The 24,218-nt window shown below is 35.1% G+C and overlaps 1 protein-coding gene and 3 non-coding genes across 5 annotated transcripts in view; all 4 read left to right on the plus strand.

The window, feature by feature from the left end:
• Positions 1 to 6,689: 6,689 nt before the first annotated feature.
• The window catches only part of Glys (glycogen [starch] synthase), a 29,463-nt gene continuing 11,934 nt past the window's right edge, over positions 6,690 to 24,218 (plus strand). The window contains exons 1-14 of one of the 2 annotated variants that reach the window (XM_080160462.1): positions 6,690 to 6,764; positions 7,363 to 7,417; positions 8,587 to 8,662; positions 10,070 to 10,173; positions 10,765 to 10,860; positions 11,331 to 11,409; positions 11,699 to 11,802; positions 14,412 to 14,501; positions 15,041 to 15,097; positions 17,625 to 17,714; positions 20,047 to 20,142; positions 22,335 to 22,413; positions 23,432 to 23,520; positions 24,093 to 24,169. In XM_080160462.1, coding sequence (XP_080016588.1) covers positions 6,743 to 6,764; positions 7,363 to 7,417; positions 8,587 to 8,662; positions 10,070 to 10,173; positions 10,765 to 10,860; positions 11,331 to 11,409; positions 11,699 to 11,802; positions 14,412 to 14,501; positions 15,041 to 15,097; positions 17,625 to 17,714; positions 20,047 to 20,142; positions 22,335 to 22,413; positions 23,432 to 23,520; positions 24,093 to 24,169 — 1,114 coding nt within the window. In that variant the 5' untranslated portion in view covers positions 6,690 to 6,742. Of the gene's footprint in view, positions 6,765 to 7,362; positions 7,418 to 8,586; positions 8,663 to 10,069; positions 10,174 to 10,764; positions 10,861 to 10,921; positions 10,994 to 11,330; positions 11,410 to 11,698; positions 11,803 to 14,411; positions 14,502 to 15,040; positions 15,098 to 17,624; positions 17,715 to 20,046; positions 20,143 to 22,334; positions 22,414 to 23,431; positions 23,521 to 24,092; positions 24,170 to 24,218 lie in introns of those variants that run through there. The other variant, XM_080160463.1, reaches the window with a different exon arrangement.
• LOC145320451 (U1 spliceosomal RNA) lies at positions 13,858 to 14,022 on the plus strand. The gene has a single exon (XR_013880235.1). It is a non-coding gene; the product is annotated as a U1 spliceosomal RNA (small nuclear RNA).
• Positions 16,679 to 16,785, plus strand: LOC145320412 (U6 spliceosomal RNA). The gene has a single exon (XR_013880198.1). It is a non-coding gene; the product is annotated as a U6 spliceosomal RNA (small nuclear RNA).
• On the plus strand, positions 23,204 to 23,368 carry LOC145320450 (U1 spliceosomal RNA). The gene has a single exon (XR_013880234.1). It is a non-coding gene; the product is annotated as a U1 spliceosomal RNA (small nuclear RNA).

The following is a 24,218-nucleotide window of genomic DNA, read 5'->3' on the forward strand; positions in this document are numbered from 1 at the left end:
AGTGAACTGCATATTTTTCCTTGTTCGATGGTATTCTTAAGACTACGGAAATATTGACATTTTACAATGTGGCTAAATTCATGAAGTAATTTTGTCTGAACATACGTGAAAATGTTTTTAAATTGCGCGTTTGTTTTGTCCCAAAATTCTCGATATTTATTAATACTCTCGTGAGTGTGACAGTTACCCAGTAGTCTAAGAATATACGTAAGTTTAAAAGTATAAGGGCAAATAACCACCAAAATTCTGCTTCTAAACGATGAATTAATATTTGGTTATGATAATCTATTATAAAGAAAACCCACACCTACAGAATATATACTGTACAAAATCAGAATATGTATTAACATGTTATTTATACTCTGCCCTTTAAACTAACAAGGATGAATATATTTTGATTGTCGGTGTTATAAAAGATTTCATAATTTATTTTATTTGCACTTATTTACCAATCAACACAAAATAGTTATCGCATCGTATTATAGACAGCTTTCCGCGGATATTAAAATGAAAAATTATAAGATTAAAACCAGTTTTGTTAGACCCGAGGGGCCGGAGGTTGGTAAAAACTGGTATTAATTTTATTATTCTAATATTTAAAGAAAACTGGGCTCAATACCAGCTGAGTATCCACAAATTCCCCAATAGTAGCTGAGTATCCACGCATATTACCCAAGAGTAGATGAATATCCACACTTTTCCCCTATAGTAGTTGAATATCCACAATAGTTTCCTATTGGTATTTTTATTAAATCCTTTCATAACTCTGGTTCCCATGACAATAAAGCACATTAATGCAAGCAATTCACAACTATCATTTAACTTTAATACAGATTTAGGAACCAAATATTGAAAATCCATAAAAGCAAAGCTCTGAAATGAAAGGACAAACTAACATTAACAGGATAATAATGCATAAGTCTATATAAAATTATTGTAATTATAGTAAATTTGTTGCAAAACTGCTTAAATATATGGTACTGTTAAAGGACATACTGACATTTTTAGGACTTGATTATTGAGATGCTTCACTTATAACATTGTACCTTATCGTAATAAGAATCAGTATTCTATAAATTAGATATCCTCAAACTTATAAATAATAAATACCATAAATTAATCCACGTATGTTTTTGTCTTGAATTTAAGTTGTACAAAGAAACCCAAAAATCGCCACCCACTTATTGCACCTTGCACTTTAAAACAAGGATGACAAATCATTAAAAGTGTAGTTGGGCATACAATAATCAATTTGATTTGTTGGTAATTACGTTCTTTATAATGTGCTTTACAGGAATCATAATGCCAAGTTTGAAATCGACGGACGGACAGACGCACAGACCCTTATTATAAAAAAGCTTCGCTTTTTAATATGATCAATCTACAGGGCTTATAATCAATATTTTTTTGGACTAAAAATCCCTAAAGCCACGATTTTATAGAGTTAGTATAATTTTCTATAGATGTAGAAAAACTTTGCTTTCATTTATTACATTATATGAAAAAAAATTGTTAAAAAGGTTATAAAGCAACATATTTCAATTTGACCATCGGACTTTCTATTATGGAGTTGCTACGCTTCCTTTTGTACCTTTTGTATTAAATCGATAGGTCAATTCTAACATGTATAAATTAACAAAAAAGCTAACCAAAATAATTGTTTAAAAACTTTTTTTCCCCCAATTGTAGTTGAATGTCCACACATTTTCCCAATGATAGCTGAGTATCCAAAAATGACCCCAATAGTAGCTGAATATCCACGTGGATACTCAGCTGGTATTGAGCCGAAAACTGGATATAATACTATGCTAGACATAATTTTTTCATATGGATCAGAACCGTTTTAAATCCCCAGGGTATTAATCGGTTTCATTAGAACACAAGAAATACCTATGTTTGACCTTATCATCAAATGAATCACTATCTTGTAAAAACTGATATATTATTACTTGGCGGACCAATTATTTGTAGCTTTTAATTAGTTAAATGTTCCACCAGATTTGCATGTACTCTAATAACGTGATACTCGCAGCTGGCTAAAATAACGATACTTTCCATCCATCCAACAATAATAAATTTTTATTTTAATTCTGCGGAATGCTGCCTATAATACGATGCGATAAATAAATTTTCCCTTTCTCCATGCAACATATGATATTACTTAACTCTGAAACTATTGAGTGCGCCCATAACAAGACTCGCGAGACTACATGCACGTGAGATACACGATTAGGCGCAGATAGGACCATTCCATCAGTACTACTAGATAATATGATAACCCAATTCCCCCCCCCCCCCTCCCCCTCATAATACAGGGGCCAAGCCACAATATATTTTTTTAAAATCAAATTATTTAACTAAAGAAAAACCTGTCATTAACTTCACTGTTCTTTTCGAATCTTGTGTATTTTCTAGCATTCTCTTATGAACTAATAGACTATTCTAAAATCCTACAAAATTACGCTCTAAGCAACAGAGAGAAAGAAAAGAAAGGGGGAGGAGGCGGATCAGGGAGGGAGGGCTGTTTATACACTAGACCCCAATGTTATATAATAACGTTTCCTTATTCGTTCGCTTAAAAACTATAGGGATTTTAATCAAATTTTGATTGGTTGACTCATTAAGTTGAGTGTCCAAACATTTCAACCACTAGTTGTAATATACTGAAGGGGTAATTTTGTGCATCATCATTGGGGATGTATATCAATTTATCGGCCATTGTCTTATCCCTTTATATCCCTGGGCAGCACAGACATAGAATTAGATACCGGTCAATCAGGTTTTCTCCCCCCCCCCCACATACACATACACATAATTTTAGACGCATACGGACATTTTCAGAGACAGAAAAATGCTTTATTTAAATGTTTTTAAACAAGTATAATTATATCCATGAGTAGCGCAGCTATTACACGCTAATAAAAGTTTAAGTAATTTAAATATCAAGTTAAGATACTTATTGTCAAATAATCACTATTTATGACATAAGAAATGGGCAATGTCTTAATTTTAAATCGAACAATAAATAAAAGTAGGTAATAAATTCAATTTTACTTAACTTACTCAGCCAGAGTGACGTACAGCCGCAGAACCTAGTTATAGAGTAGCTGTGCTACCTACGTACATGAGGGCCAAGCCTTCCTTGCTTTTTCGCCCACTTTTAAAACCTTCTTATGAAATAAGATTTTTCTAAAGTAAGCTAAAAATATAAATAAATCGTGAGAAATCTCATTTTTAACTAAAGCTAGTATTTTAAAATTCATACAAGACATGCTTTCTTATGAAGATAATACTGAAAACTAACTCTTTGATTGCAAGTCTTTTTTTCTGTGCATGGTAATGAATTGCGCCTGTTTTGGACCAATGCATGTCCCCAAACTTTGACTATTAAGTAGTAAATCGTAATCTATGACATAGTTTTTGACTAAGATTAATTTATTTGTTGTCTTAAAAACTTTGGGGACTTAAAATGGATTTTGATTGTTTATTGTTGAGTTGAGTGTCCAAACGTTTCAACCACCAGATGTAATCTACAGAAAGTGTAATTTTGTGTATTAAATCATTGTGGATGTACATCAATTTATCGGCCATTATCTTATCCCTTTAGATATCTTAATTATCCTTTAAACGCTGGATACAACGCAAGAGACGAGACATGGGCAGAAAATTATTTAGAGAGTGAAGTAGTATTAGTATTAAATAAGACGAGATCTGTGAAACTTGAATTTTAAAAGTGTGATCATTTTTTAAAAGTTGCCCACTGATATTTTTATTTGTGCTGACGCTTAGTTGTTTAATAGGGAGGGAGAGGACATTGGACTGTAAATCATACTGGTACCCAAAGTTTTATATTTGTATATATTTTCTTAATGTATTAAATCTTAATTGGCTGGTTTAAACCAACGAATGAGATATTTTGGTTATAAAACTTTGGTTACAATTATAATTTACTGTGCAATATCCGATCCTTTCTTAAGTTGTGATTAAGTTTTAAGCATACTTGGGTCATTTCATGTAAGATTTAATATTTTAAAATGTCATAGTGAGCTTCCCCGCATATATAAAGTCATACATGGGCCAATTCATTTTATGTGTATAAAATGTCACAGGAAGCTTCCCTGCAAATTAAAAATTATGTCTATTGCTTAAATTTCTGGCTTAAAAAATAAAACGTGTTTAAATAACCCAACGAGAAAATAGAGAAAGATGTGCTTAAAAGTGATAACAGGGATATCGGTATAGGTCACTACAAGATAAAAATCAGCTGCCTCCAAAACATATGTCTAGATAATAGGAAGAGAGAGGATAATTGGACTGTAAATTATAATTTATTTACACATTCTCTCATTTGCTGGCTTAAAAATTTTTAAGAATAATTCATATCAAAGTTGTTCTGTACAACCTGATAATGTCTAAACTTTTCCACCATTACTTTTTCTTTATCAATAACTTCTAAGTTATTTTTCATTGTCACACCCCTCTAGATCCTTGGTCTAAATATATATTTGAAATTTCAGGGGAATCGGGGGAGTGTATTTTTTTACCCTTCATGTACCTATCCCTGCAAACCCTGATACCAAAGTGAAAAAACCAGGGAGGAAGGAGACATTGGGCTGTTCATTACACCAGCACCCAAAGTTTTGTAATGGCGTTTTCTTATTCGTTAGCTTGAAAACTTTGGGAACTTCTATTGAATTTTTATTGGTTTGGTTATTAAGTTAAGTGTCCAAACTTTTCAAACACTGATTGTAATCTAGAGAAGGGTTCATTTTGTGTTTCAATATTAGGTATGTACTCAATTTATCGGCCATTGTCTTATCTCTTTAGATCCCTGGAAAAAAGTAAACGCAGTAGTTTCTCAAGTCCGTCTTAGCAACTGCGTGTTTACACTCAAATATTTATAAAAACAAGGATGACAACATACATAAGTAGCGAAGCTCTGTAATCAAACGGTAGAACAAACAAACATGAATTGAATACTTTTCAAAACTTAAAAAGCAGAATATTAACCTAAAGGTATACATAAAATTGAATAAAATTGAGTAAATACAGAATTCCGTTAAAGGATATACCTACATATTTTGACTTCAGTATAGAGATGCGTTGCCTAAAATATTGTACCTTGTTGTCCAAGGAATCAATGTTCCAAAAATCATTTGAATAGGATAATTATATTACACAAAAATGTTGAAATCAGCATTTTTAAATGGGCGTACGGACTTTCTGGTAACGATTATAGAGTTGTTATGCTTTCTAAAGTTTTACAGAAATCATCATCAAAGGTTTGAAATGTATAGAACAATTTTAACATAAATAAATATACTAAGAGAACTAACCGTTACGTACGGACGTACAGACCCTAATTATAGAGTAGCTTCGCTACTAAAAAATGTGATTTTTTGGGGTTCGCCATGTATTTGATGTACTTTTTGAGCACTGATAAAAAACATGAATTTTTTGGGATCAGTTTTATATTAACATGGACAGTTTTGTTTATTAGCAACATGGCAACAATAAGCCAGTTAAATGTTTTGAAAAAAATAACAGAAAGTTATAATACAGTCTTGTGATTTCATTCATTATTAGACATTATTAGTGGTAAAGTTAAAATATTAAATTAAGGTTTGCACAATGCTTATTTGAACTAGCCAATCTAGTTTTACTCAAATTCAAGGCCAAAGAATGAGAGAACGTGATTATTATAACTTTGGGTACCATTATATTTCACCTTTAGTTCAATGTCCCCTCCCTTCCTCTTTAAAATAATCTAGATTTATTGTTTAAACTACCATTAGTGAAACAATAAAATAGCACCCTAGATTGAGGGATCTAAAGGGATAAAACAATGGTTGATAAATTAATGTACGTACATTTCCAATAATGATACATAAAACAACTTTGGGGATTTTTATTGAATTTTGATTGGTTGGTTTATTAAATTGAGTGTCCAAACATCATTGAAAATCTAGATTAATTTATAGGTCATTGTCTTATCCCTTTTAATCCCTATGAGTGACGAGTTATATAGTAGCCGCGCTAATAACAAGAAACATAATTTTTTAGAAAACAATAATATTGACCTCTAAATAAAAACTTCTTATCATAAGTTCAAGGTTATCAAATAAATTTGTTTGTTTAATTTCGATTTACATTATTGATATGATATCTAATAATAAAACTATCTTAAATTTTCAGGGATTTATAGACATTGCAATAGGCAATCCTATTATATAAAGTAGTAAGAGTTTTTTGTCTGTCCCGAAGGATCTCGCTAGAATTAATTCAATATAGTGTTCAAAACCAAATTAATCTCGAAAAATTTCAAAATTTATAGCTAGTGTAAACAGTATGGGTAGTAAAACTCGGAAAAAAATCATATGTTCAGAAAATGTATTGTACAAAATTGGACCCTTATTTTGCATGTCATCATGATAATAGGTAGATAAACAAAAGATTACATTTGATAAAGATATAGAAATGTAGTTTTTATTAAATCATATATACAGTTAAGGTTTTAGATAATCTTATTAACAAGGTCAGTTATGTTTATGAGAATCCCATTAGGAATCAGCGAACAACAATTATTTTTTATTGAAAAAAGTACAGTATAGTGTAATAAATAGTCATTACGCATTTAGAAGAATAAAATATTTTACAAGAATATGAGCATGGATAGTATGATAAACTAATAAATAATATTTCTATTCGATAAAACAATTTCAGATTTTAAAATTTTATCAAAATGGAACGAAAATATAGTTTAGGTGATTGTGAAATAAATTAAGTTTAATCAAGCCTTTTCGCGAATTTATACGAGATGCCTCTGCATTATTGAGTAATGGCTACCTATAGGCCTTCTTTTGTCGGTTAAAATTTGTGTAAACATAGTAAATACTATCAGCCGTTTGGTCGCTAGGATCCTTTCAAAGTTCATAGATTTTTGCTGCCAGGAATATTTTACTTTGAACTGTACCTGATCCAAAATTCGTTATATTACAAAAAGTTAAGTTTTCCTTGTGTTATTGTAATCATGTCGTTATTGTTATCAATGCAGAAATTAAAACATTTCCAATATAAACTTGTTTAAAAACCGTATGTACCTATCAAATTGTATTTTATCATTCATATGAATCATTTTTTCCCTCCTAGTTTTTTCCCAAAAAAACTGAAAAATGTTTTCAGTAGCTACTCTTTATTTTTTATTTTTGTCCCCCTCCTTTTTCACCTTTAGCATGGGATCTCATGAAGAATATACATCCCTGTGTCACTTGGGGGGGGGGGGGGGGGGGTTGGAGGATGAAAGAGCATTTTTTATATTCCATTGATGTATCTCTGATTATTTCACAATGCCGACTGTGTCAGGTGCTAAAGCTGCCAAAAGATTTTACAGAGTTGATTCCCAAGGAGATTTATCCAGGTAATTAAGTTTTCTTAGGAAGGATCGAAGGGTATTTTTCACCGCATTGGACAAAAGAACTCATGTGATCTAATGTCACTTAGATAGAAATCTTCAGTATGTAAAGATGGGTGGGCGGATGATGTGCCACTTTTTAAAACTAAAAGTAAAACGGGCATGATCTCAGCCCATAAAAGAGTTACAGCTCTAAAATTCGGCACAGCAGTTTCTTTTGTGGAGAACAATATGGAACTGTGAAGAAACTGCAGCGTAACCGCCGCTTCCGCCGAATTCTTAAAAATTTCCATTATATTTTCAATATTGACATGTTTGAAATATTAAAGTGTCACGTGAAAATATAAGGGAAATTTTTATGAGAGAAAATATTTTATCTCAGATGCTTGAGAACTGTCTAATTTGGTGAAAAAAGGTAAACAAAATTTCGGCAGGAAACAGCGGTTTTTGGTGGGAGCGGTGGTTCCGCCGCCGTTTCTTCACAGTTCCATATTGTTCTCCACAAAAGCAACTGCTGTGCCTAATTTTAGAGCTGTAAATGGACTGAGATCATGCGCGTTTTACTTTTGGTTTCAAAAAGTGGCACATCCGCCTCCCCCCATTGTAGGTTATCTAACATTTATTTAGTACTTAAAAAAACATATTTTAATAAACTTCAATAGTTATTTATCACATCGTATTATAGACAGCTTTTCACGGATATTAGAATTAAAAATTATAAGATCAAAGCCATTTTTGTTAGCCCTGAGGGACGGAAGATAAAACTGGTAGTAATTTATGTCTGTAATACGATGCTATGATTTTTCAGTATGGCTGACAACCGGTTATAATCCAGCGGATATTAATCTGTTTCGTAGACCTACTGGAAAAGTTTTTCTTGAAAATTTTAAGTTTTTATATAAATCTGCCTTTAACTAGATTTTCATATTTCTATACCTTTCCGAAATATTTTTTCAAAACTGTCCACTAATATATACGACTGAAAATTGTGAAAGCCACCCTAAAACTAAGATTTTCTGTACGTTTGTCTGTCAAACTCTAAAAACCCGTGTAGAATTCAGTCTCGAAATTAAAGTTTGTATGACAAATAAAAAGGTCATTATTACAAAGGCGAATCCCCAAAACAGCAAAATTCGCAAAAGATTAACGTTTTAAATTATCTATTTTTTTGGCAGGTACTGGGACTATGGAGCTCATTTTAGTGATAATAACAGATGGTGCTTTGAAACTGCTTGGGAAGTTGCAAATAAGGTAAATTTGTTAACTTTTGCTGATTTTTAAAACCATGTGTGGCCCCTTATTTAAACTAACTTAACATAAACAAGCGTTATAGAGATTTGGATCTACTGCAGTTCACGGTAAAATATTGCTGGTAACGAATATTGCCAAAAATCTATTAATTTAAAGGCTGCTAGCTGCCATACGGCTGAACGTACAGATCATGCCCGCACACTGTTTTAAGCTGCATAAGAAGGCCTATAAATAATCTGGAATTGCCATAAATCAATAATGCATAATTATCTCGCAGTGCAGATAAATGCGCGAAAAGGCCTATTTTACGCGTTTTTTATTCAGTGGAGCTTTCCCTGTGCCTCATTGGATCTTGGCTATTCCAGATTATTTGTAGGCCTTCTTATACCGCTTAAAATGGTGTGCGGGTATGATCTGTACGTTCAGCAGTTTGGCAGCAAGCAGCCTTTAAAATTCATAGATTTTTGGCAATATTCGTTACCAGCAATATTTTACCGTGAACTGCAGTAGATCCAGAGATTTTAATCTGAAAATAGTGAAAACTAAATGTTGAAATATAAAGGAATTATATTTGTTTATTGGAGTTTTTTCATTGAAAGATTGATTTATAATACTATGAAGTTTTCAATAATTGAAAAATTGGGATCTAGTGCAGTTCACGGTAAAATGTTCTGGTAATGATTATCTTCAGTAATCTATGAACTTTAAAGGCTGTTAAACCCGAACGGTGGAATGTGTAGACTATCATCGTACAAAATTATAATCGACAAAAAAAGGCCAACAAAAATTTCTGGAAAAGCCATTACTCAATAATGCACAGTTATCTCGCAGTGCACATAAATGCGCGAAAAAAGACTTAGTTTACGTGTTTTTTCTTCAGTGAAACTTTATCTGTACATCATTGGATCTTTGCTATTCAAGATTATTTATAGACATTCTTATTTCACTGAACATGGTGTGCGGGCATGACATGTACGTTCAACCAATTTGCAGCTGGCAGCCTTTGAAGTTCAAAGATTTTTGGAGATATTCGTTACCAGGAAGCCAGTGTTGCGGAGCCGGGAGCCGTGGAGCCGCCATATTTTGCTGGAGCCGGAGCCGTAATTTTTGTTTAAGATAAAAATTAGAATAGATAAACAAAGAGGTTTTTTTTATAAATTATAATTTGGTAACTCTGTTTTGTCATGTGCAAATGCCCCTTTTAAGTTTTTCAAGTCCATTTTTATCAAAAATTGAACTTTTAAAACCCTCAAAAGTAAAAAATAGACGTGGGAAAAAAATATGTTGAGTTTTTCTTGATTTTAGGCCGGGGCCGGAACCGGAGCCGCACCAAAATCAAACGGCTCCGCAACGCTGCTAGGAACACTTTACTATAAACTTCACTAGATCCAATAATTATATTTATAGGTTGGAGGTATCTATACTGTGATCCGTAGCAAAACTGGAGTTTCTGTTCAAGAGCTTGGTGATCAATATGTGTTGCTGGGCCCATACAAGGAGCAACATGCCAGGTAATGCTTGGCCCACACTTTTTTAAGGGTGACATTATAGAAACACCGTTATATAATGTATTGCTAGGCTCATATACGTGCCCATAATAGTTTCGAGTATTGCAGGTTATGCATAAGAAAAGTTTTACTTAAAAAATCTATGTATTGATTCAGATTGGCCCTGCTTTAGAGGTTTTCTTAGGTATTGCGAAGCCCATTTTATTTAAGTTGATTGTATTGCCCACATATATACAATCTAACAGGCAGGGATTGTGTCATTGCCATTGGGCTGTTTATTGCACTAGTCCACAAATGTTAACGTTTCCTTATTCAGATTAATGAACCAACCAAGCAAAATTCAATGAAAGTACCCAAAGTAGATAATTAAGCCAACAAATAAGAAAACGTTATTATAATACTTTGGGGACTAGTGTAATAAAGAACAACTTGTCCCCTCCCTCCCTGTGACAAAATTCTCCATTATGGAACATATGGCCTTGTTCCGTCTAAATATATTCCTCTATTAAATATAATTCAGAGGATAAGTGGCATGTACGCACTCCTGAAAGATGCCGCGTATCTTACTATTGCTGACACAATTCTCCATTATAGAACTGAGGTTGAAGAGGAGGAGTTTAGCCCCGCACACCCCCTGGGACAAGCTGTACAGCTACAGCGTCAACGTGGCTATAGAGTTGTTACGGGCAGGTTAGTACATAACTGCTACATGTCAGGGAGGTGATAGATTCAGGGAGGGAGGGGAGGAGTTCAGCTCCGCCCACCCCTTGGGACAAGCTGTACAGCTACAGCGTCAAAGGGGCCAAAGAGTTGTCACGGGCAGGTTAGTTTATATCTGCTACATGTCAGGGAGGTGATATTTTTTGAATTATGGCAAAAAATGCATCTTAATTTCGAAACCGAATAATTTCAGCTGAGCCATACTTAAAAGTTAGGTTACCATCCGCGGAAAAATGTGCTAAATAAACAAGATGCAATTACCAACTACTATAAACAAATGCTGTTCAGTTAGCTGTTGATTGCAAAATGGAACACACTAATTTAAAATTTTGAGGTGCTCTCCCCCAAAATAGTTATAAACCTTTCCTGGACCTTTGAGAAGCCTTATCATGAAAAAGAATCATATTGGTCCAGTGGTTTTAAGATTATTTTCTATTCAGATGGTTGGTGGAAGGAAATCCTCAAGTCATTCTCTTTGATATTGGCTCCGCGGCTTATAAAATGAATGAATTCAAACAGGTATGTTTTCATCCTTGTTTTACTAAACTATAATATTTCTCAGAGAGGGGACAATGGGCTGTTTATTACATTGTCCTCAAAGTTTTACAAAAACATTTTCCTATTAGTTAGATTAACAACTTTGGGAACTTTTACTGAATTTGATCGGCTGGTTTATTAAGCTGAGTGTCCAAACGTTTCAACCACTAATTGTAGTCTACAGAAGGGATAATATGCGTCCTCATTGGAGATGTACATCAACTTATCGGTCATTGTCTTATCCCTTTTGATCCCTGAATATTTTTGATAGGAACTTTACGAGAAGGCGAACATTGGAGTGCCCCATACTGACGTTGAGGTTAATGATACTGTCATCCTCGGCTTTATGGTTGCGCAGTTCCTAGCTGATTTCAGGTAAATCATTAACAGGATGTCTGTTTTCCTATTTGTACGGAAGGATCTCGCTAACCACTGAACCGATATGGCTCATTATACAGTCATCCTTTGCTTTATGGTTGCGCAGTTCCTAGCTGATTTCAGGTAAATCATTAACAGGATGTCTGTCTGTCTGTCTGTCTGTCTGTTTGTACCGAAGGATCTTGCTAACCACTGAACCGATATGGTTAATGATACTGTCATCCTTGGCTTTATAGTGGCTCAGTTCTTAGCTGATTTCAGATGAATCATTAACAGGATGCCTGTCTGTCTGTTTGTACCGAAGGATCTAGCTAACCACTGAACCGATATGGTTAATGATACTGTCATCCTTTGCTTTATAGTGGCTCAGTTCCTAGCTGATTTCAGGTAAATATTCTTTAAATAAGCCAATAAACGGACTGGCATAGTAACTAATCAAATTTAATTATGTAAAATTTGTGTGCGATTTAATTTTTTCTCAAACAAATTCTTTTTTAAAAATGCAGGGATGTTGGTTACATTGGGCTGTTTGTTACAGTAGTCCCTAAAGTATTATAATAACGTTTTCTTTTTCGTTGGCTTAACAACTTTGTGGACTTTTATTATATTTTTATTGGTTGCTTGATTACGTTAAGTGACCATACGTTTCAATCACTTATTGCAATCTACATAAGAGTTAATTTTGTTTATCATCAGTTGGGGATGCACATCAATTTATCGCACATTTTCTTATCCATCTAGATCACTGAAAAAATGTTTTCTAAATTTTCTTTAACTATCATGAGGGAATTTAACTAATGTCTTTTACTTCAGGGATCTAAAGGGATAAGACACTGGCCGATGAATTAATGTACATCCCCTATAATGATATGGTTGAAACGTTTGGATACTCAAATTAACAAACCAACAAATCATAAAATCAATAAAAGTCCCCAAAGTTGTTGAGCAAACGAATAAGAAAACGTTATTACAAAACTTTGTGGACTAGTGTAAATAACAGCCCAATGTCCCCTCCCTCCTTGCTTTTATTTAGCCTTTCCCGTATACAACTTACCCCTTTTACCAAAATCCCAAAACATTCCAATTTTACCTGCCTTACAAATCTTATAATTAGCAGTATTCATACAAAGTAGCGTACTTTTAGCTTTCATTTTTTAGTACTTGTTGTACTTTTTACCCATTTCATGAAATTGTTAAATTATATAGCAGCATTTCTATGGTTTTGAAGACCTCTAAAACGTTGGCTTCTAGGGATGTTTTTGATATATGTCAAACCGTAAAAAAAATAAGTCTTTGTCGTAATCAATTGTGACAAATTATTCCTTTTTTATACTTTTAAAAAAACTTTAAAAGTTCTAATAGCAAAAACTTTGCTGGATTTGAAAAACATTTTTTAATTTACCTACAGGGAATAAGGCTAATCCGTGTCCAGTCCATTCATCCAATCACAAGGCGAGTTCAAAACTCCATTGGCCAATAGGATTCACGCATTTCTTATCACTTTTCTGAGTATTCTAGTTTGAATTAATTTCGCTAGGTGGTATATTAATATAATGTTTTTATTTTTCTGTACAAAATAATAAATGTAACTTAGAAATACTTTTATATTTTGGTTATTTTGTTTTAATCTATAATACAAAGTAGTACGATGTCTGTCTGTCTGAAGCTTAAGTTCTCAGTAACCACTGAACCGATTGGGCTCTACTCTTCAGGGAATATACCTACTGGTCCTGGGATGGTTCTAAGCTATTTTCTTAGGGGGGTGGAACACCCCCATCCCCCCCCCGCTCCCAAAAAAAATGAAAAATCACCCCACACCAAAAAAAAAATTAACCCCCCTCCGAATTTTTTTTTAAATTTTTCCTTTTAAATCAAAATAACACAAAAATAGGTTGATTAAACCTCTTGGGGAAAAGCCCCTAGAGGCTAGGGGCGAAGCCGCTAGTTAACTTATAATTTATATAAATCTTTTCCCTGTGTTGTAAACGTATTGTGAGTGTTTTAATCAGCATTTCTTAAATTTTTATAACTTAAAATACAGTAGTAACAGGCATACTTACCTGGCGTGGAGGTTAACCGTGATCAAGAAGGCGGTTCCTCTAGGGTGAGGCTGTGCCATTGCACTCCGGTATGGCTGACCCCTACGATTACCCCAAACGTGGGTAACTCGAACGCACAATTTTTGAAAGTGGGGGACTGCGTTCGCGCTATCCCCTGATAAAAACATTGAAATCTACTACTACACATGCTAAGGTTAAAACTCGGGAGTCCTTGTACTTTGCTTTTTCTAAAAGACATACTGACAATCCTCCAAAATTAGACCAAAATTGTATGCAAGTTAAAAAAAAAACTAAGGCATAAATAAACATACTATGATTATAACCAGAGGATGCACCCACAGCATCTAGGGGCTCTATTTAAAAAGGTACTATAAAAACAGCTTTAAACCTCCCCAGGACCTAATTCTGGAAATAGTATAGAACCATAATGGGACCTGTATTAAGCTTGCTTAAAAAGAACCCAAGTAGTTATTGAGATCTTAGGCTTCAGATATTAAAACCTTACTACTTCATATAATAGGATATGTGTAATGTATATTTTTTTAGGTTTGTGGCTGAGGACTACACAGACTGCCCTCCAAGAATTGTGGCCCACTTCCACGAGTGGATGGCGGGTACTGGACTTATCATTTCCAGGTAAATCCCAGATATCTAAAGGGATAAGACAATGACCGATAAATTGATGTCAATCACTAATGATGATACACAAATTACCCATTCTGTTTCAATTCGAGGTTGAGAATTTTGGACACTTGACAAAATGAACTAATCAAAATTCAATTAAAGTTCCCAAGCTGTTAAGCTAACGCTGTCATAAAACTTTACGGACGAGTTTAATGATCAGCCTAATGTCCCCTCCCATACATGTACCCAGATGGGGGGTGGGGTGGTGTACTTAGAGATCCCGTAAAAAAAGCTTTTATTTAAGGTTGGGGGGAGGGGGAGTAAATATTCCCCCGACCCCGAAAAAAATTACTCTTTGGTCAAATTTAAAAGGGTAGATGAAAATTACCTCCCCAAATTATATGTGTGTGTGATGTAATAAAAATGTACCAAATTTGTTAAAAACAAAGGCTTTGAACCCTGGTGCGAAGCGCCAAAAAAATCCTTTGAAATTTAAATAAGCATAAATTACATAAAAGTACAGATTAACATGACAGTTGTTTATATTTCAGATTATGGAAGCTGGACCTAGCGACTGTGTTTACTACGCATGCTACGCAGTTGGGAAGGTAGGAAATATTTTATTGTCACACATTTGGAAATAAATCATTCTGCAAATATCACCTTCCAATTTTTTTAAGTTCCAAAAATAAAAAAAATAATTTGGGGGGTTGTGGTATCCTCCCCCAAAGTAGCTATAAACCTTCCCGGGAACTATGAGAAGCTACACTGTATAGGAGAACCGTATCGGTTTAGTGGTTAGCGAGATCATTCGCTACGGACAAAAACACCTTACTACTTTATATTATAAGATATGCTACGCCTCAATCGCTAGGGGAAGTCAGGTAGGTCAGAACTAGCCTAAAACCAACCCAATACAGTTACGTATCTTCTCTGAAGTAGCTTTTAAATATTTTTAAAAGTTGCTTCACCCCTAGCCTCTGGAGGAGAGTGAGGGAGGTCAGTCAAATAACCTAAACCACTCCCAAGACATTTATAAAGCTTCCCTGTAACCCATTCTTTAAAAAAAACCTAAAACTATCTTAAGAATTGAAGTGAATAAAATATCCTTAAACTATCCGGAGACCAATACAAAGCTTCCCGTGAAAAATCAAACAGTTCGCTAGTTATCGAAATCTTAGGCTACAAACCTAAAAAAAAACCTTACTACTTTATAAAATAGAAGAATATTAAAGTAGTATTGTTTTGTTTGTACGTTAGGATCTCTATATAACCACTGAGCCAATTGAGTTCTATTTTAGGTAAGCTTTTTTCTCTACATGTGTTATATATTAACTAGCGGCTTTGCCCCTAGCCTCTAGGGGCTTCGCCCTATATAATTTAGGGAAGTCAACCCTCCTTAATAGAAATATTCAAAAAATTATTCTTTGTTTAATCACTCTGTGGTAAAATTAAACCCAGGTTGTGCGCTTTATGCACAAAAATTTTAATTTGTACAAATTAAACCCAGGTTGTTTGCCGTATACACAAAAATTTCAATTCGTAAAAATTAGACCTAGGTTGTTCGCATACACAAAAATTAAAAAAAAATATTTTGATTTTTTTTCGGGGGGGGGGGGGTATTCATGGGGGCTTCGCCCCATGTTGCAGTGGGGTTCCCCCACCCCAATTACTGGTTTTTGTTTAAAAAAATTAAAAAAAAAAAATTTTGGAAGTGGGGAATTTTTTTATTTTTGGGGGGGTTGGGGTGTCCCACCCCCCAAGAAAATAGCTTAAAACCACCAGAGGACCAGTAGGTATATTCCTAGAAGGGTAGAGCCCAATTTGATCAGCAGTTACTGAGATTTTACAAAAAATGTAAAAAAAAAAATTTTGGGGGTTGAATTTTTTTATTTTTGGGGGGGTTGGGGGTGTCCCACCCCCCAAGAAAATAGCCTAAAACCACCACAGGACCAGTAGGTATATTCCCTGAAGAGTAGAATCCGATCGGTTCAGTGGTTACCGAGATCTTAAGGGACAGACAGACAGACGGACAGACGGTCAGACGGACAGACGGACAGACGGACAGACGGACAGACGGACAGACATCAAGCTACTTTGTATTATAGATATTTTCTAAAACAGAGAGAGAGAAAGAGATAGCAACCAAATTTTATAATATTAAAATCCCTAATTTTTCAATACTATATGTACTTGCTTCAGCAGTACATATACTAAAATTGGAACGATACAGAGAAGATTAGCATGGCCCCTGCGCAAGGATGACACGCAAAATCGTGAAGCGTTCCACATTTTTGCGACCGCTTCACGCCCATTATTAGTTTTGCCAAATAGAAATAAAGTTTTCTTTTTTAATTACTAGCTTTTTTCATCATTTTGTGTATTTTTTTCAAAAATAATATACGGAGGTTTCGTGATGTTCCAAAAATCCTCCTAAACGTTTTAAATACTTTTACTTTCTGTTGTGTTCAAAATCAACAAACCTCGAAGTTTTTTTTATTGATTATCACCAAACTTCGAATATTGATATGATAGGGCTATATTTGCCCTATCATTTTAAAGCAGTAAGGATTTTGTTTTTTTCTGTTAAGATATCACTAACCACTGAACCGATTAGGTACCATTTTTCTGACCCCTTTCTCCCTATTATAATCTACCATTAACTATCTATCTATATATCTAGACATCTATAGTGCTGGAGATACAGATTTTTACAACAGGTTCTCTATCTATATCTATCTACCTCTCACTATCTCTCTAACTATCTAACTATATATCTATCTATTTATGTGCTGGAGATACATATTTCTACAACAGACTTTCTATCTATCCATCTATCTCTGTATCTATCTAGACAACTATGTGCTGGAGATAAAGATTTCTACAACATGCAGAGTATCTACCTATTTATTTAACTATCCAACTATCTATCTATCTAGACATCTATGCGCTGGAGTAACATAATTCTACAACAGACTATCTATCTATCTCTAACTATCTACATATGATATATCTAGACATTTATGTGCTGGAGATACAGATTTCTACAACAGACTTTATATCTATATTTCAATCCCTTATTATTGTATATCTCTCTTTTTCTACCTATGTACCCCTCACTATCTATCTATCTAGACATCTTTGTGCTGGAGATACAGATTTCTACAACAGACTGGAACAGTTTGATTGTGATAAAGAGGCGGGCAAGAGACAAATCTACCATAGGTCAGTTACAGGGCGTGAAGCGCCATTTTTTTTTCGATCACTCAATCAAATAAAATAAAGTAGTGCAAACCCTAATTTAAAAGTAGGTATGGTAGGAGGGGGAACAGGAACTTCCAAAGGGGGGGGGGGTAAAGGAGGGATAACCCCCCTCCCCTGAATAAGAAAGCTTGGACGTCCATGGAGCAGTGGCGTGCGAACCGAAGGGGGCATTTGGGGCAATCGCCCCCCCCTAGCGACCAAAACGCCCCCCTCTGCCCCCCCCCTAGCAACCGCCCCCCCTGCCCCTCCCTAAATGTTAAAAAATGCCCCATTTTGCCCCCCCCTGGTCAACAAAAATGCCCCTTTTTGCCCCCTACCCTACAAAAAGCAAAACTATCCCAGTTTCCAAAAAAAGATCAAGAAATACTCCAAAAAAAATTTTTTGCGCTTCGCGCCAACCAGACCAGACCAGTTAGGTTATAACCTTTTTTCACTGAACATAACAAACCAGGTTATAGGAAGTATTTTATTTTGTATAATATAAACTTTTTACCAAAGAAATTTTGTACATCCCCAATGATGATACAAAAAATTACCCCTTATATAGATTACAATTATTGGATGAAATGTATGGAAACTCGACTTAACTAACCAACCAATCAAAATTCCATTAAAGTACCCAAAGTTGTTGAGCCAACGAATAAGAAATTTTTATATGAAATATTGGGGACAAGTGTAATAAATAGCCCAAAAACCCCTCCCTCCCTGCATATTTGAAGAAAGAAATTTGTGCTTCGCGCCCTTCCAAATGGTTTCTGCTATGAAATATTGGGGACTAGTGTAATAAATAGCCCAAAAACCCCTCCCTCCCTGCATATTTGAAGAAAAAAATTTGCGCTTCGCGCCCTTCCAAATGGTTTCTGCTATGAAGTATTGGGGACTAGAGTAATAAATAGCCCAAAAACCCCTCCCTTTCTGCATATTTGAAGAAAAAAATTTGCGTTTCGCGCCCTTCCAAATGGTTTCTGCTATGAAATATTGGGGACTAGTGTACTAAATAGCCCAAAAATCCCTCCCTCCCTGCATATTTGAAGAAAAAAATTTGCGCTTCGTGCCCTTCTAAATGGTTTCTGCTTTTTATCACAATGAAAGGACAAGTAATTTTTTAAAATTTTTTACATAGTTCATTGTATCTTTGGTTTTTATTGTACGATAAATTTTTTTGTGGATTATAATAAAAAAAAATTTTTTTTCGCTGTTTTGAGCATCCAGTATGTAATTTACTTTGACTGTCATCACACAACATACAGGAAAAAGGATTTGTGACTTTTTCTACCTAAAATATATATTTTTTTCAACAGATGCTCTTTAAATCTACTTGTCTGTATTCTTATTAATGATTTTTGTGCTATGCTACTTAAAGATGTTGTCATCCTTGTTGTCATACAATAAAGAAATATTTAAAATCATTTTTTCATAGGTATTAGGTTAATTTTTGGTAAATTATTTCCAAAATGAGTGTTTTTATCCCCTCCCCCACCCAATTTTTTTTAATGGGGTTAATCATCCTTCCTGCTGAGATTTTATAACATCCCCTTCCACCCATTAAAAATGTTTTGTGGTGGGGGGGGGGGGGGGAAAGGTTAATTTATCTTCTGTACTATTTTTTCGAAGATGCTTTCTAGCTCCCTTCCCTTCGGTCATTGCAGGGTGGGGAGAAGGGATGGGGGAGAAGAGATGGGGGGGAAGAGGTGGGGGATATAAATGGGAAATAGGGATGGGGGAAGGGATGGGGAAGAAGGGATAAGGACTAGGAGGCCCATAATCAAATAATCCCACCCCTTAAAACGCCCTTAATTAAAATTAGTATATATAATCAAAATGCCCCCCCCTAAAGCAAAGTGCCCCCCCGGGGCACTTTGATTTAGGGGGGGGCAAAATTTTACAAAATCTTCAAAATGCCCCCCCCTAGACAAAGTGCTTCGCACGCCACTGCCATGGAGGAGGACATTTGACTGTAAAACATTGTGGTTGACTTATTATTACGACTTTTATTAAATGTTGATTGGTTGGTACAAAACAGCGGTATCCAAACTATCCACCAATAATTGAAATCTACAGATTGGGTTATTTTGTTTATTATCATGGGGGATGTAAACCAATTTATTGTACATTTAGATCCCTGGTTTCTGAAAGGTACTTAAACTACATTTTGTTAGAGAGAGAGGGGACAATGGGCTGTTTATTGCACTAGTCCCCAAAGAAGGGGTAATTTTGTGTAACATCAATTTATCCGTCATTGTCTTATCCCTTTAGATCCCTTAATCAAATTATATTTTTATCATTTTTGCAGGTATTGTCTGGAAAGAGCCGCAGCTACTCTGTCCCACATATTCACTACAGTGTCAGAGATCACGGGCATTGAGGCTGAGCATCTTATCAAGAGAAAGTAAGTAACCACTGGACCATTATGGTTCACCATCACCACTGTGCCAGAGATCACGGGCATTGAGGCTGAGCATCTTATCAAGAGAAAGTAAGTAACCACTGGACCATTATGGTTCACCATCACCACTGTGCCAGAGATCACGGGCATTGAGGCTGAGCATCTTATCAAGAGAAAGTAAGTAACCACTGGACCATTATGGTTCACCATCACCACTGTGCCAGAGATCACGGGCATTGAGGCCGAGCATCTTATCAAGAGAAAGTAAGTAACCACTGGACCATTATGGTTCACCATCACCACAGTGTCAGAGATCACAGACATTGAGGCCGAGCATCTCATAAAGAGAAAGTAAGTTATCATTAATAAGATCTCGCAACCACTGAACCGATATGGTTCACCATCACCACTGTGTGAGAGATCACGGGCATTGAGGCCGAGCATCTCATCAAGAGAAAGTAAGTAACCACTGAACCGTTATGGTTCACCATCACCACTGTGCCAGAGATCACGGGCATTGAGGCCGAGTATCTTATCAAGAGAAAGTAAGTAACCACTGGACCATTATGGTTCACCATCACCACTGTGTCAGAGATCACGGGCATTGAGGCCGAGCATCTTATCAAGAGAAAGTAAGTAACCACTAGACCATTATGGTTAACCATCACCACTGTGTCAGAGATCACGGGCATTGAGGCTGAGCATCTTATCAAGAGAAAGTAAGTAACCACTGGACCATTATGGTTCACCATCACCACTGTGTCAGAGATCACGGGCATTGAGGTTGAGCATCTTATCAAGAGAAAGTAGGTAACCACTGGACCATTATGGTTCACCATCACCACTGTGTCAGAGATCACTGGCATTGAGGCCGAGCATCTTATCAAGAGAAAGTAAGTAATCACTGGACCGATGTGGTTCACCATCACTACTGTGAGGCCGAGCATCTTATCAAGAGAAAGTAAGTAACCACTGGACCGATATGGTTCACCATCACCACTGTGTCAGAGATCACGGGCATTGAGGCCGAGTATCTTATCAAGAGAAAGTAAGTTATCATTAATAAGATCTTGCAACCAATGGACCGATATGGTTCACCATCACCACAGTATCATTTATAAGATCCCGCAACCACTGAACCGATATGGTTCACTATCATCACAGTATCAGAGACAGAGGCCGAGCCATCAAGAGAAAGTAAGTTATCATTAATAAGATCTACCAACAACTGGACCGATATGGTTCACCATCACCACAGTGTCAGAGATCACAGACATTGAGGCCGAGCATCTTATTAAGAGAAAGTAAGTAACCACTGGACCATTATGGTTCACCATCACCACTGTGCCAGAGATCACAGACATTGAGGCCGAGCATCTTATTAAGAGAAAGTAAGTAACCACTGGACCATTATGGTTCACCATCACCACAGTGTTAGAGATCACAGGCATTGAGGCCGAGCATCTTATCAAGAGAAAGTAAGTTATCATTAATAAGATCTTGCAACTACTGGACCGATATGGTTTACCATCACCACAGTATCATTTATAAGATCTCGCAACCACTGAACCGATATGGTTCACCATCATCACAGTGCCGGGAAAGTAGCTGTTTTCATGACTTTTCTAGTTTGGCTTTGAAACGAATAATATCCGCTGGATTAGAACCGGTTCCCCGCCATACTGAAAATTTTTGTATAGCATCGTTTTGCAGACAATTTTTCACGAATAATAAAATAAAAATATTTTATCATCCGAAAAAAACTGTCTATAATACGCTGCGATAAATAACTTTTCTTCATCCAAAAGTAACAGGATGTATGTCTATATGTAGGTAAGAGCTCGCTAACCGCTAGACCGACATGGTTCTCCTTTACAGTGCAGATTTTTTAGGTTTATGGAAGGTTTTTAACTATTTTGCGGGAGGAAATCTGTACACCCTCAAAAGTTAAATTGCCCCTGGATAAAGCAAATAATCTCCCACCCCTACCTTTAAAACTAAAATTGAAAATAAAGGGTCAACTTATCCCCCCCCCCCCCTCCTTTTTTTCCTAAAGTGTCGCCTTAAAAGCCTCTAGGGCCGTAGCCGCCGCTTGTGTTGCTAATATAAAAGTTTCTTCGAGATTGCGTGTTTTTCCAATTTATGTTCTTTGTATAATTACCGACTGTTTTATAATTTAATGTATTTTATTTAAGGCCTGATATTATTACTCCTAATGGTTTGAACGTTAAGAGAGACCTTCATGAATTTCAGAATCTTCACGCTAAAAGCAAGGTACATTTCAGTTTATTTTTATGGATTTTTTGAGAAATTATATTGTTAAAATATTGATTTTATGGCCATAACATAGTTATTTGGTTGAATCAAGATAATATCTTGTAATTCAAATCTTTAAAAAGTTGAAAATCAAGTTTAAGCCTGTAATTCTTTATATTTTCCATGGCCATGTTTTTTTTCCTCTCGTCGAGTCTCTACTTGTATAAAATTGTTTTCCAAAAGTATGAAATACAGTATTTCAATGTTGAAAGTAATAGAAGTATTAAATAATAAAAAAGACCAACATTTTATTAATACATAGCATTTCAAATTCATTTTATTTTCTTTTGTTTATATTAAAGGGCTTTAAAAGATCTTTGGACTATTTTTTAAAAATAGAAAATATATAATTTAGTTTTTCTTTACTTTTGTTTATTACTTCAATTATCTGCATTCATGAGAACAGCTGGTATATTTATGAAGAACTAGAGGCTGTCTATTGTATACCCCCAGCCAATAGGATTAGAGCATTTTCAACAGCTGACCAATAGGAAATCGTTTTCAAGAATATGTTCCTCAGTAATTTTAGTTTGTATTTTTAACACTAGGTGGACAAAACATTATGCAAAATAAAAAAATTTTAACCTAATTGATATAAAAAGTATAAAAGTAATTAAAATATTAATATCAATAAACATTTTTAAATATTTTTACTTGTACATAATGTAATAAATGATAATGTTTTGTTTCAAAACTTTACAAAAATATATTTACCTCCAACCGATGGTTAAAAGACACCTCATCGAGCATACTTACCTGGCGTGGAGGTTAACCGTGATCAAGAAGGCGGTTCCTCTAGGGTGAGGCTGTGCCATTGCACTCCGGTATGGCTGACCCCTACGATTACCCCAAACGTGGGTAACTCGAACGCACAATTTTTGATAGTGGGGGACTGCGTTCGCGCTATCCCCTAATTAATAACCTAGAATCATAAAGCACTCAATTGGAGAGAATCTAACTGTATGAAACTTTTCAGGAGAGCATTAATGAGTTTATTCGCGGACATTTCTATGGTCACTTTGATTTTGACTTGGACAACACCCTGTATATGTTCAGTGCTGGAAGGTAAACACTAAATTTACATCCCTTTCTACTCCCACTTAACACTTTTTTTCGGGAAATCTCCAGGATGGAGGAGACATAAATTACACTGGTATCCAAAGTGTTTTAACCACTTTACCTAATTCATTGAGTTGAAAACTTTGGGTATTTTATTTTATTAAATTGTGAGTTTTAAACTTTTAGTAACCAATAATTTTAATCTACAGAGGGGGCAATCTTGTTTATCATCATTGGGGTGGGGTTGTATATCAATTTATCGTCCATTGCCTTATCCATAGGAAATCTGAATTTTTGTCCACCCTTTTTAATTTAGACTATATTGATATTTTCGGTTTATTAACTGATTTTAAAAATTAACCTCAACTGTTTAATATTAGTTAATGGATATTTTATTACTTGGAACCTACACCAGATTTTCATGTTCTCTAATAAAGCGAAACTTAAAGCGGGCTAAAATAACAGTACCCGCTCACATCCTATTGGATGAACGAACTGACCAATAAATTATTTCCATGTTAGCAACCTAAATTGACGACAATTTTCCACGTGTATGTATATATTATATCTATTATTAGGTATGAATTTACAAACAAAGGAGCAGATATCTTCATTGAATCCTTGGCCAGGCTGAATCATCTCTTACAAACTTCAGGTAAGCTAATGATTCGCATTTATGATGGCCATATTAATCAACATCCCTA

This window comes from Acartia tonsa, chromosome 5, assembly GCF_053477335.1.
Source record: "Acartia tonsa isolate MP-2025a chromosome 5, ASM5347733v1, whole genome shotgun sequence".
NCBI classification, from domain to species: Eukaryota; Metazoa; Arthropoda; class Copepoda; order Calanoida; family Acartiidae; genus Acartia; species Acartia tonsa.